The sequence below is a fragment of the Elephantulus edwardii genome, unplaced genomic scaffold, assembly GCF_000299155.1.
Source record: "Elephantulus edwardii isolate Elephantulus edwardi_28Jun2011 unplaced genomic scaffold, EleEdw1.0 scaffold00006, whole genome shotgun sequence".
NCBI classification, from domain to species: Eukaryota; Metazoa; Chordata; class Mammalia; order Macroscelidea; family Macroscelididae; genus Elephantulus; species Elephantulus edwardii.
The window spans coordinates 328,438-341,973 of NW_006399756.1; the positions used below are offsets into that span (position 1 = coordinate 328,438).

Consider the following 13,536-nt stretch of genomic DNA (forward strand, 5'->3'; position numbering starts at 1 on the left):
CTGCTCCCCCCACCGACCAAACTGTGCAGCTCTGCAACTGCATCCTGGCCCATCCTCACCCTTCTGCCCCCAACCCTCACCTCCTTGTAACCCCAATATGTTTTTCCCAATAAAAAAATATTAATAAAAATATTTTCTAAAAGCTTTCACCATGCACACTCAATAAGATGTTTTGTTGATGATGGCGGGTGTGGTGTGGTGTGGTGGTTGTGTGTGTGTGGTCTTTTCCAGATTAAGAGTTTCCTTTGGGCCTGAGCATGCTAATAAATATTTCAAATGGGAAATGGATGTTGAATCTTTTTTCCCTTGTGTACAGTCAAGTCGGATCCAGCTGGCACAGGAGGAGATTGCTCCTCCTTCTGCAGCAGAGCATCTGGTGGATTTGAACCATGAGCTTTAGGGATTCCAGAGCAGCTTCTCGCCACTAGGCCACCAGAGCTCCCTTGAATGTTGAATCTTGTAAAATATTTTTCAACTCCTCTTGAAACTCATCAGGCAACTTCTATTACTCTAGTGAAATACACTCAATGCTTTTCAAAAGTCAAATAAAATTTAACTTCCAGAATCCTCCCAGCTGGTCATCAGGCATTACCTCTTTGCATGCTCCTGAATTCCACTCAGGACCTTGGCGCCAATGTTTCTGGATGGAGCTGGCCTGTTGTTTCCACGCTCATACTGTCCTCTGCAAAGTGTGAGGCTGTGATCACACTGGCCACAGTGACTTGGGAAGAGTCCTCTCATTCTCTCCTATGGCATCTGGTAGATGTCAAGCCATCATCTGGGCCTGGAGTCTGTGAGGAAGTTTTTCATCAGATTTGGCTTTTTGGTGGAACAGCTGCTTGCTTTCTTCTGGTTGGTTGCGTGTATCTCACTTTTCTACTTTCCCATTAGTTGATTTGGGAGTCATCTACTTGAACACTTCCCACCCCCGTCCCCTGCTCCGTCTAAAAGTTTGGACACATGCCCTCGACTCATCCAAGGTTGGGGCTCATTTCCTTTCCTTCCATGCATGTGAGCTCGTAGCCCCATCGTCTCCCACTCACCCGAGTCCTGTCACGTGCCTGCCTACTGGCACTGCACACAATGTCCCCTGGCATGTGCTGGGCCACACTTGCAACCCTCGGGGTTGTCATGTCTCCAGCAAAGTTGTGGGCACGTGCAGTGAAATGCAAAGTTCAGATCAATAACCGGCCACATCTTTGTGCCGCTGTGTCTCATATTGCCTATTATATGGGATATACTTACACCAAGAAAAAGTGTTTAAAGTAGACAATACCAAAAAATATCCACTTGCACTTTATTAACTACACAAATGCGCTCAACTGTGTGGATTGTAACCAATTATGGATAGCATTATGAATGGGAATTCCAGACACTTCATAACACAAGATGAAACCATTAGAATAGAACAAGGGGATGCTGCATGGTCTAAAAGACTCTCCCTGGGGTGAACTGACACGGTGGCTGCAAGCAAAGGCCCCAAGCCCAGTCGTGAGGAAGGTACAGCCCTGGGAAGTTGAAGTTGGCTGTCTTGTGCACGCGTTTGCTCCGAGCCAGAGCTGAACGGATGGATGGCTCCTGAAAGTAGTTGGTCTGGCCTCTCATTTCCGAGCTCCTTGGGGGAAACATTTTGGGAGCAGGTCTGGCAGGGGCATGCCATGGTTTTTGTGTCACTGGTCAGATGGGCCTCCCTTGTTACAGCAGGTTGTGTGGACATGGAAGCTGCACGTCTGAGGGGAGCAGGTGGTCAGCCACCTAAGATCAGTCCCAGCTCTTGAGGCAGAGCTTGGGACCAGCCCAGCAGATCTGGCCTGAGCCAGCTGGAGACCTGGACCATGAGTCCTGGGCAGTAACACTATCTATCTGTCTTCTCAGCGCCAGTGCTGCCATCCACCATGGTGAAGCTGGGCTGCAGCTTCTCTGGGAAGCCAGGCAAAGACCTTGGGGCACAGGATGGGGCTGCCATGGACATTGTCCCTCTCATCAGCTCATTGGATGTCAGCCAACTGCCACCACCATTTCCAGAGCAGGTGAGAGGCTTGGGCCAGGAGAAAGGGGCCTTCAGTCGGGTGGGAGCAGAGGGATGTTGGTGAGATTCCTTAGACATGCCTCCTCCGAGGTGGGGAGGACAAGTGGGGAGGCTCAAGGCTGGGCTGGAACCCCCAGAGGCATCATGTGACAGGGTAGACTCTTGTCTCCAAACAGAAGGGAGAGCAGAGGGGGGCCCGAGCCAGCAAGACAGGCCCAAGAGTGAAAGTTCCCACAGCACAGGGCACACAGCAGCAGAAGTCTGCTGACGGGACCTGTGCCCCCCCCCCCGACTCCTGACTTTGTACTTCTACAGGTAATCATCAAGACACAGACAGAGTACCACCTGTCTTCCCCAGAGTGGGACCTGGAGGCCCAGAAGCTGAACTGCAGCCAGTCACAGGAAGGGTGCAAGGTGACTGCACACTCCCATCTCTGGCCACCACTCTGAGCCATGAAAGACAAGGAATACAGAGAAGAGAGGGTCCCTGGACAGCTAGGCTGGAAAGGAGAGTCCAGTCAGTTCCTTTTAATGGGCCTGGCCTGCTCCCAGCACAGCAGCCCCCTGGTGAACTGTAGAGGTGATCCGGGGTGCTGGGTGCCCTGTGTCTGTGGCTGCTTCTGCCAAGCCCCTGACAGTGCTTTCTGCCCATTTGCCCTTGTTGGTCTTTTCCTAGTGATTCAGAGGTGGTTTACTGTATTAACGGCTTTAAATAATTTCTTTTTACCATGTTTGAGCAAGGCTTGACACAGCTAGCTGGTTTTCCATTCCTACACGGTTTCTGTTGCCACATTAACTACAATACCCACAATGCAACCGCACGGCCCATGCTTCTCCCTATGGCTGCTGTTCATTCTACCTTCCTGCCCTCCTGCCTCCCAGCATTCCCTCTGGTCCTGGGCTGGCCTTTGGATCCTACAGGCATGGTCATGCCAAGGAGTGAGTGCCTCCCAAATGATACGGTTAACCCAAAGACCTCTGTTATTTGGCTAAAAGTTAAACCACGAGTATGAGTTTTGTTCCAGTTTCAGAAGGTCGTGGAGGCCCACGCTGTAAGTATCCCATCAGTCTATCAGAGCAGAAAGCCTGACATTTGTATGTTTTTAGTTTTGTTCCACAATTTCCCCAGCTCTATATGGAATCCACTTCCTAAATCACATGTCCCCGGAAACTATGAACTTTGATAAATGTCGATAGTTGTAGAGGGGCTTCAGGCCTTTTATTCATAGGGTCGCTATGAGTCGTGCTCGACGCGAAAGCAAACAACAACATATGGTATTATATGGAGCTCTGATGGCCTAGTGATAACAAACTGTGCTGCAATCCCAAAAGTGGATGGTTCAAATCTATCAGATGTTCCTTGGGAGAAGGATGGGCAATAATTTATAGTCTCTGAAAACCTGCTGAAGGGTCAGCTACGGGTCAGTTCCAACTGGACAGCAGTGAAGAAAAGTGTCCGTTTCCAGTGTGCCTCTTCTAGACCGTTTCTGCTTAGGTCAAATCTGTGCTTGGCTGCTGGCAGGAGCCCCCTTTTCCCGACTCAGGCCCAGCCTCCTAAAGACCCCTGTGGACTGTTTGAAGAATCTCTCAACATGAATTTCCTCTGGCTTGACAACAGAGGTGAACAGAAATCCAGCTGAGTGTCCCAATCCCCAACTCTAATCACATCTGATACACATAGTCTGAGGCCAGAGGGCTGAGGTCCAACCTGGACACCTGACTCTGATCAGCGTAACAGGTGGGCAGTGGGGACTTGTGACCCGACCGTGGTTCCTGGGCTCAATGATCTCTGAAAGCTGTCTCTGCTGCTAGCACCCTGCCCTGAAGTGACCCAGCTCTCCCCGGTCTGTGTCACAGCTGCCCGCTGGCCGGATGATCGCCTTCGTGTTGGCCTTCACGGGATGTGTTCTGATCATGTACAAGGCCATCTGGTATGATCAGTTCACCTGTCCAGACGGCTTCCTGCTTCGGGTAAGTCTGTGCAAAGGGGGAAGGGCGATGCAGACCTCCCAATGTTGTACCTCTGCCCTGCCCCCTCTCTGGGTCTGAGGAGCGTCATCCCGCAATCCAGTGGGAATGTGGTCTTGGAAACTTCCCTCGATTCTCCAGCCAGTCCAGGCCCACCCACAGCCCCGTCCACTCCCATACGCACCCCTACCTCCAACCACAACCTCATCTTCACCTCACCCAACTCCAGCACACCCCCCTCTACACCTCTATCCACCTCCTCCCCCATATCCACTCCCACCCTCATCTCCACCTCCAAGCACACCCCCACCTCTACCCCACTTCCCTACACCCCCATCTGTCCCCACCCGCATCCCACCTCCAACTGTACCCACACCTCCACTCCTCATGCCACCCCCACCCCATCCCCATCTCCACCTTCATCCCCAACCTCACCTCATCCCTACCTGTACCCCAACCTCCACCTTCCAACCCCAACTCATACTCACATCTGCCCCCACCCCCTCCCACCTCCACCTCCACCTTCACCCCTATCCTCACCCCACCTCCATCTTTCCACACCCTCATGTGCTCCCATCCTCATCCCACCCCACACCCCACCTTACCCTCATCCTCACTCTTACTTCACCTCCCCCCAACTTGAACCCACCCCCATCCACATCCTCACCTCCACCCTCACCCCTACTCACACCCCACCCCATTAACACTTTCATTCCCACCTGCTTCCACACACCCACTCACACCCACTCACCTTCCACGCAGCCCCTACCCTAACCCCCATAGCCCATATCCTCACACTTGTACCCACTTCTGCACTCCACCCCGTAACTTCCACCCTCCTATCCCTAGCCCCCACTCCCATTCACCCACACCCCACACCCCCCACAATGCACATTCCACCCCATTCCTGCCCCCACCTCACACCGCCACCTGCACCTACACCCACACCCCCATGCCCTACACCCCCTCCTGTGCCCACACCCTCACCTGCACCCTCATCTCTAACCCCCACTCCTAGTCTCCCCACACACACCGCCATCACCTTCCAGTCTGGGCTGTCCAGCCTTGGCCTATGCTGTCCTGGCTACACCGTTGATGCTGATTTGTCTTCTACTGTCCTATCGACATCCAGCACAAAATCTGCACGCCCCTGACCCTGGAGATGTACTACACGGAGCTGGCTCCTGAGCGCCATCACAGCGTCCTGGCGGCCATTGGGGCCTACCCACTGGGCCATAAGTATGGCACCGAGATACCCCTGCCATGGGCAGAGAGCTACCACACCACAGCCAAGGAGAACCGCAAAGGGTCCACCCAGGTGGAGGTGGCAGATGTGGATTCAGGGAAGCCCCCAGCCAAGGGCAAGAAGGATGAGACCAGCAAGGTGGCAGGGAGCTTAGCACCCTTGGCCCTACAGTGACCACCTTCAGCCTCCAGGGTAAGCCAGGCCTCCTCCTCGGGGAGGGTCAAGCTCCTTCAGGTTGGCCTGGATAGCCCCTGGGAGGGTCAGCCAGTCCATTGGGGTGGGGTTGCCAGGCAGTAGTTGTTAAGTCTACTGGAACAGGGTCATGCTGGCTGCACCCTGGGTTCCTGGGGGTTGTCCTCCCACCCTTTCTAGGCAGGGACACCTGCCCTGCTCTTTCTCTGCTGCAACCCTGGAAGATGCACCATTGGTCTCCAAGGGCAGGGGTGCAGGGTGGGCGGCAAAGGATGGGGGTGATCTGAAGCTTTAGCCAGCTCTGCTTGTCCCCTAGGTGAAGGAGACGGACCACAGTCAGCCCCACTGCTAACTTCAGGCCCATCCTCGGAGCTGTGTTTCCTTTGCACCCGTGACAGCAGGACAGCTGCCCCTTTGCCCACATGCCTGTGCACTGGCCCCAGCACCCCACCTGGGCACACCCAGCCTCCCAGGTCCCCATAGCTTCTCGCTTTTGTCTAGTAAAGGTTCGTGTTTGCTGAGGTTGTGTCTCTCACAATCCGTGGTGGCCAGCTAGCTCAGTGAGACCAAGCACGTGAATCAGGAGCCCCTGTGCACATGGACCCCAAGGACCTGAGAGCCAGGCTCACATTGGCGGGACAGTGTCTGGGTCATTGTCTGCAGGGTACTGCCGAGGCTCAGTCCTCCCTGGGCCCCATCTGCCTGTCCTGACTTGCCTCCCCTGTGTGACCAGGAGCCCTCCTCAGTCTTCCAACAGCCCTAACTTCTCCCCAGATGTGCACAGACAGAAGTAATTGAAGAACTGATAGAAAAAATGAATCTACAGAGGCAGGGTGGAGAATGGGCTGGAAAAACCCTCTCCAGCAGCTCCATTCCTCAGCGTGTCCCTGAGGCTGGTTCAGATGTTCCCAGCCATCTGACTCCAGTCCAGATACCTCATCTGGGCCTAAGGACTCTACCCAGAGGACTCTGTGGTGAGGTCAGGCCAGGCAGGGCACAGATTGGAGCTGGGCCAGAGCCACAAGCAAACACAAGATACATTATATTTCACAGGATTGCACACGGGACAGGGCCTGGCTCACATAGGATTGCACATGGGACACGGCATGGAGGCATAGATGACACATGAATCACACATGGGGGAAGCTGTGGTGGACCCCTCCGGGACTTCAGTGGAGGATATCCCAAACTAGTCTTTGCAGTGCCAAAGAGGTCCCATCTAAGCGGGTCAGCAGGACCAGTCGAGCCACAAGTCTATGAACTTGGATCCAGGCTCACACAGAGTCATGAACTAGGTCCGGGTCAGTGAACTTGGGTCCAGATAGAGACATAATACCATCTCCAAGCCCCCAGAAAGGACAGGACCATGCCACAGGGTTCTAAGTCTCAGGAGAGGGGTGGCCTGGCTTTCTGCCCTTTGCTGGGACCTTTCCTGCTTTGGGACAGTGTGAGGATGTCACAGAGGTGGTGGTGGGAAAACAGGGGTGAGGGGGTCCAGGGAGCTGTGCAGAAGGTGGGAAGAGGTGGCGGTCAGGGCGGATCAGCCTTGCAACCTTGTCCTTCACTCACTGGGCCAGGTGGACAGAGGACAGACTGGCTTGGCAGGAAGGGACTTGCCAAGACTGACAGGCCTGGAGGGGCCGCTGGGAGACACAAAACAAGGCCTGCACTGCTGAGGCTTAAACAAAAACCTGCCTTTTCCATCTGTTTTATTTTTCATAACATTTTATTTAAAAGTAAATTCACATCTACAACCAGGAGAAGATAAAACAGATGAATGGGACCTTCTAAGAATCAAATCCCTATGCACATCCAAAAACTTCTCCAACAGGGTAAAAAGGGAAGCCACAGACTGGGAAAAAGTATTTGGGAATGACATGTCAGATAAGGGATTTTTTATCTAGAATTTATAAAATACTTGAGCACCACAACAAGATAAAGGTAAATAATCCAATTGAAAAATGGGCACAGGATATGAACAGACACTTCACCAAAGAAGACAGATGGCCAACAAACATATGAAGAAATGTTCAAAATCCCTAGCTCTAAGAGAGATGCAAATCAAAACAACTATGAGATATCATCTCACCCCAGTCAGAATAGCAAAATTTAACAGAACAGCAAGCAACAAATGCTGGCGAGGTTGTGGAGAAATGGGAACCCTTACTCACTGTTGGTGGGAGTGTAAGATGGTGCAGTCACTGTGGAAGGCGCTTTGGCGCTTTCTCAAAAAGTTGCAAATACAGATACCATTTGACCCAGCAATTCCACTACTGGGAATATATCCCAAAGAGATCATAACTGACATCCAAGCAGATATATGTACACCCGTGTTTATCGCAGCTCTGTTCACAATAGCAAGGAGCTGGAAACAACCCAGGTGCCCATCAACAAACAAATGGATAGAGAAGCTGTGGCATATTCACACAATGGAATACCATGCTGCATTAAAAAACAAAGAACTCATGCAGTATTATTCAAAATAGGTGACCCTGGAGGACATTAAGGTGAGTGAAATATCTCAGTCACAAAAGGACAAACACTGCATGGTGCCACTGCTGTAAAATGGGACTGATATCAGGGTTGGGGTAAGACTGAGAAAAACTGGATAAATTGTGTATACTGCATTGAAACAGATGAGGGAGAGTAATTTAAAAGCAATGTATGAAATCACAAGAGTCCACAATTAAGGTTGCATCATGGAATGTACTTGGGGCGGTGAGAGGGGTGCGGGGGAATTGCATACTAGGCAGGGAGTGTTTCTTTTCAAAGAGAGGAGTGAACTGGGGGGGGAGGGTTGGGGGGGAGAGAAGTGCAACAATGAATGAATCAAAATCCAAAATATCTTTAAGTGTTCATGAAAATTATTAAAATAAATTTTAAAAAAGGGGAAAAAGGAAATTCACATTTGTATAAAACTTTTAAGAAGAGTAAAAAGAACTCTCTCACATACTCCCCACCAAGGTTACCCAATTGTCTGCATCTCACTAGACCTCATTCGGATTTGGCTCATTGTCACAATAATGTCTTTAGAACCATCCATCCAAAAAAAGGCCCAGGAGCAAACATTGCATTTATGATTGTTTACCATTTGGTCACCTTGAATGTGGCATTCTGTCACCGTGACCAACAAGGGATCTTTGCAACTTTGGAGTTTACAGATATGATGCAGAAACCCCTCAGTTTGGGTGTGTGGCTATCCCCCTCCCCAGGTGAAGATGACTCGGGCAGGACCACCCAGAACAACCTGTCTGCTCCCCTGCACATGAGAACGAGGATAGGGTCAGGTGGGGGACGGCTTTGCTCCATCAGGGTGATGGTCATTACAATCACGGATGTAGTGGTTTCTGACAAGTTTTTCCCCCTGAAGCAGACTTGATCTCTTACAGAATGTACCCACTCTGAACGAGGTGAAGATCATGTACACACCAAATGCCCCTCCCAGGTTTCAGCACCTGTCTCGGTGTCCTTGGGTTGTGCAATGAGGTTGCAACTAGGCTCAGGGAGTCAGCAGGGCTTGTGTGCTCTGCGAGTAGATCTCCCTTGTCTTTTAGCTTCTGCTGGCCCTCAACATTATTGGCTAATGGCTGCATCACAACAGTCAGCTCTGTCACCACATGGTCATGTATCTGTTCTTTGGTTTTTTACAAGAATAACAGTCATATTGGATTAGGACCCTCCCTACCCTAGTCTGATTAAAAATATCCCATACCAATCCATCTCAGCTTGCAAAAGCCTAATATGTCAGATTCTCACCACTGGTCCAATTGACAGCAACATGATAGATGGAGAGTAGATTGAAACTTTAACAATTTATGCTTTCTTGGCACCAGCAATCAGAAAATCAAAAGACAAATGTCATTGGAAAAAGTTGCTTTCAGGGATCTCTCCAAAGTGCTTACGAGCAACAATTTGAGTCTGGAAGCTAAGGTGCACTTGATCCAGGCCATGGTCTTCGCAATTACTTGCTATGCATCAGAAAGCTGGGCAATGACTAAGATTACTGAGGAAGAATCGAAGCCCTTCAGTTGTGGTGCCAGAGAAGAGTGTTGATCATTTCTGGGCTTCCAAGAGAACAAACAAGTTTGTCCTGGACAGGGTGAAACTAAGTTGCTCCGTGGAAGCAAGGATTTTGAAGCTCTGTCTCACATACTTCAGGCATGTTGCCAGAAGGAACCAGTCCTTGGGGAAGGACATCATGGTTGGAAAGGTGGAGGGTCAGCGCAAGGGAAGAAGACTCAGGATGAGATGGATTGACACAGTAACTGGGGTAATGGGGCTAAGTGTGTCAGAGACGGTGAGACTAGCTCACGATAGGGCAGAGTTCGGAGCTATTGTACTCAGGAATATTAATTTCAGGCAACTTGATGGCACATAACAACAACTACCCCAATGTGATCTCATGTTAGCCTAACTAATTACATCTCTAAAGAATTTATTCTCAAACAATGTTACATTCACAGGCACCAGAGGCTGGAACATGGCAGTGTCTCTGGGAAGACATGCATCAGACACAAGAGCGGCACTGGGGACTCTGAGTCCAAAGTTCCCACATGGGGGCGCCCTGACTCCACCATTTACACCTTTATTAGGCGGCATTCTGTTTGAAAGGAATCTCCTCTCTGTTCATTTCTTGATTATTTATATCAGAGTGACTGTTTAATTCAGTGCATTAAAGTCTGCTACTCTCTTGCTGTGTTGTTGGCCAGCTTGTTCTCTGTTTGGCCAGGGGTGGTTGTTTTATTGAAACGCCCTTCCTCATTCTCCAAGTTCCTCCCAACTTTCTGGAACATCATTTCCAGCTCATATTATACTTTCCTACCCTAGTCACAGGTGACTCAATGGCACACACAACAACAACAACAACAACCACCCTAGGCCTGGAATCAGCATTTTTTCCCCAGGGAGAATAGTGCTTGGATACCAAGGTCTGGACACCGAGTTTGCTCATTGCTCCCACTCAGTCTCAGTAGATGGGTTGATGGAACACACACACACACACACACACACCCCTCACCCTCTATATATACTGCAGAGGTCGTGACTATGGTTTAGGAAAGTCAAGGTTTCAATCTGTTGCTCATAAGGTCTCTGAGTCATATTTGATACCCCAGTGCCCAACAAAACTGTATGTGTGTGTATACCAACACACCACACGTGTATTCACATATCTACAATCTATAAGTGCAATATGAAAGATTTACAATATTCTGAAATTCTCTATGAGTTCACTTTCACTTCCAATTCACTCTGACGTTTCCCTTTCCATATTTATAACTCCTTTCTCCACCAGGGAAGGAGTTCTAGGCACACTATTATAAGGTGGAAGGACTGCTACCTATAAGGTCAGTGGTTTGAACCCAGCATCTGGGCTACAGGAGAACAATGATAGCTTTTCCCACAGAAATTTACAGCCAGAAAACATGGTGAGGGCTTCCACGCATTGCAATCACCCAGAGGTAGTGAGTTTGGCATTTGGCTCTCCAGCAGAGAGAAGTCAAGTTCCTCCAGCAGAGAGAAGTGTAGTTCCTGGAGGTTTCGATGTGTTTATTTGCCAATCTTAAAATGCATTTGCATATGTTTCTGTGTTGGTAACCCAAAGTCTACATCAAGGCTTGCTGTGTGATTATAGCTCCTTTCTTGTGGATCTAGGAGCCTGACATCAAAATGCTATGGTCAGAAATTATTTGGGCTTGGAATTTCCCCTCCCTGGTCATTTATTTCAGGTTGTCCCTCATTATAAGATCCTTTCTCATGATCTATTTATTACTTTTATAAGCATGAACATTCTTCCAAAGAACAGGGCTGCTCAAAGGCCCCTCCATCCTTCTACCCCATTCCCACTGCCTCCTAAAGAAAGCACAGTCTGCTAGGTTCTGTTTTAACCTTCCGGTGTAATTTTTTGCAACATAAGCAAATATATTTCTGTCTTCTGATTTCCCTTCTTCCCCACACATGTCACTTAACCAGACGACCTGATGCACGGATCGTCCTCAGACCTGTGCCCACTACCCAGCTCCCACGGAAAGGCTGGTGGCCTCGAACTGCATGCCTTTGGGATTGCAGCACAGCTTCTTGCCACTAGCCACCAGAGCTATTTAAAAAAAACCACACACAAAAAAACCTTCAAAACTCACTGCCTTTTGCAGTCAGTTCCAGCTCATAGCTGGACCTCCAATGGGTTTGCAAGGCTGTGAACCCTACTGAGGAGAAGACCTGTCAGGGCCATGAATCCCACAGAGAAGATGGTTGGTCTTCCCCCTGAGATGTCGCATTTGGGTTAAGTTGTGATGTCTATGGACTAGGCCACAGAGGGTCACTGAATCCTGACTGACTCAATGACTATATACTTGATAAATTCTGTCTGGACTTCTTGAGGCATTTTACAAACCCAACACACATGGTAAATCCAATTCCTTTAGATTTTTTCAAACTCTGGCCACCTGGAGCCTACACACTGTGTGGATCTGGCTCATGTGTCCATCTGTACATGCTCTGGGTCAGCCTCCTCTCTGCCTAGCGAGGGGCTTTGTCCCCCCAGCCCTTCTGGTGATCATTTTCTACTTAACGCACTGTGCCACCAGGGCTCCTTAAATGTATCCAATGGGCTTCCTGACCCAGTGCCCTGGGAGGCAGGCTGGCAGAACCAGCACACACAAGGAGGGTTCTTGTGGGATCAGGGGAAAGTGAGATAGTTGCCACCACCCTCCCATCCCTGGCACACAGCACGGTGGTGTCCACACACCTGCTGGCCACACCCACAGGGCCCCACAGAAGAGGTCCTCCCAGCAGGAAATGTGCAGTGCCCCCCATCCCATCCACAGTCCATCTGTATCCCGAGTGAATACCCACGCGGCTGCAGGTGGGCATCACGGCACCCTGGGAACCCTCCAGGAGCAGGAAGCCTTCTGCCTCTGCCAGGGAGCCTCCCACAACTGCTCACTCTGGCGCTTTGTGGTTGATGCACTTTACAGGTAGGAAAGCCAAGGCCTGGAGCAGAAAGGACACACAGTGCAGCTCCGACAGGGGGACACTGGTGCCCGAGCTCTGTCTCTAGCATCCCTGTAGCTGCCACTGCAGGGTCCAGCCATTTGTCCTGTGCTGAGAAGGAGCATCAGAGGCCACTACGAGATGCACCTGCCTCCCCTGGTTTTTAAATATAGTCAGTAAGTGTTTATTAAGAGTGTAAAACAAGATGAATGAGCACAGCAGAGTTCATTCAAAATGCTGCTTTATGAACCAGGTATTTGTTTTACAGTGTAGGTTTACAGCTTTGGATGGGATGACTTCAGTTATGAATCTGTTGCTGGTGGTGTCAGAAGTTTACATGATTTCAGATGTACAAGAATATGAGAAGCTCTGGTAGGGACTTGCGGCTGTGCCTCCTTGGGGGAGAAGAGAGAAGTCCCACTTGAGGTGTTAACTGAGGGGAGGAGAGGGGAAGGGAGAAGAGAGATGGGGTGAGGAGGGAAGAGAAGGGGGAGGGAGAAGAAGGGCAGGAGAGTAGTGGGGTGGGGAACGGAGCAAGGAGGGGGTAAGGGGGGAAGAGGTGGGGTGAGGAGGGGAGAGAAGGGGAAGCGTGGTGTGGGGAGGGGGGAGAGGTTTAGAGGAGAAGGGAGGGGAGAGGTGGGGAGGGTTAGAGAGAGGAGAGGAGGACAGAAGAGAAAGGAAGGGGTGAGAGGGGAGAGGAGGGAAAGGGTGAGGAGGGGAGATGTGAGGTGGGGAACAGAGCGGAGGGACGGGGAAGGGAAGGGACAGGAGGGGTGGAGAGGGGAGTGAAGCCTACAAGGCATCTCTGCTCAGAGTCTAAAGTCATCCTTTCTCACACTGAAATGGGTGACCTCAGAGGGATGTGAGCCTTCTGTGAAAGAAGGGTGTCAGGACCCACTGCTGGCCAGCACTAAGGCCCGAAGGATGGGCACCAGTGATCCCCTCCCCCTTCATGCGGGCACATGGCACCTGTGGGTCCAGAGAGCCAGGCCTGGGACCCGCATATAAGCCATCCAGTGAGGAGGACGATGGTGGGCTCTCTTGTCAGGTGGGTGTGTCCCAGTCTACAGCTTTCCTCAGGATCTGGCTTGAGCACCCCCCAGCCTCCTCT

The 13,536-nt window shown here is 50.7% G+C and overlaps 2 protein-coding genes across 2 annotated transcripts; both read left to right on the forward strand.

Moving 5' to 3' along the window:
* Nucleotides 1-1,895: 1,895 nt before the first annotated feature.
* CALY (calcyon neuron-specific vesicular protein) lies at nucleotides 1,896-5,417 on the forward strand. The gene is made up of 4 exons (XM_006880112.1): nucleotides 1,896-2,030; nucleotides 2,345-2,443; nucleotides 3,887-4,000; nucleotides 5,130-5,417. Exons 1-4 carry the CDS (start codon nucleotides 1,896-1,898, stop codon nucleotides 5,415-5,417), a joined length of 636 nt encoding a protein of 211 aa, XP_006880174.1.
* LOC102860688 (leucine-rich repeat extensin-like protein 3-like) lies at nucleotides 4,385-4,771 on the forward strand. The gene has a single exon (XM_006880097.1). It carries the CDS (start codon nucleotides 4,385-4,387, stop codon nucleotides 4,769-4,771), a length of 387 nt encoding a protein of 128 aa, XP_006880159.1.
* Nucleotides 5,418-13,536: the final 8,119 nt, after the last annotated feature.

Excerpts from the sequence above, each read along its gene's own strand:
- CALY (XM_006880112.1), top strand. The coding sequence starts at position 1,896 with ATGGTGAAGCTGGGCTGCAGCTTCTCTGGGAAGCCAGGCAAAGACCTT. Across the intron at positions 2,031-2,344 it reads CACCACCATTTCCAGAGCAG|GTAATCATCAAGACACAGAC; the intron begins GTGAGAGGCTTG and ends GTACTTCTACAG. Across the intron at positions 2,444-3,886 it reads AGTCACAGGAAGGGTGCAAG|CTGCCCGCTGGCCGGATGAT; the intron begins GTGACTGCACAC and ends TCTGTGTCACAG.
- LOC102860688 (XM_006880097.1), top strand. The coding sequence starts at position 4,385 with ATGCCACCCCCACCCCATCCCCATCTCCACCTTCATCCCCAACCTCAC.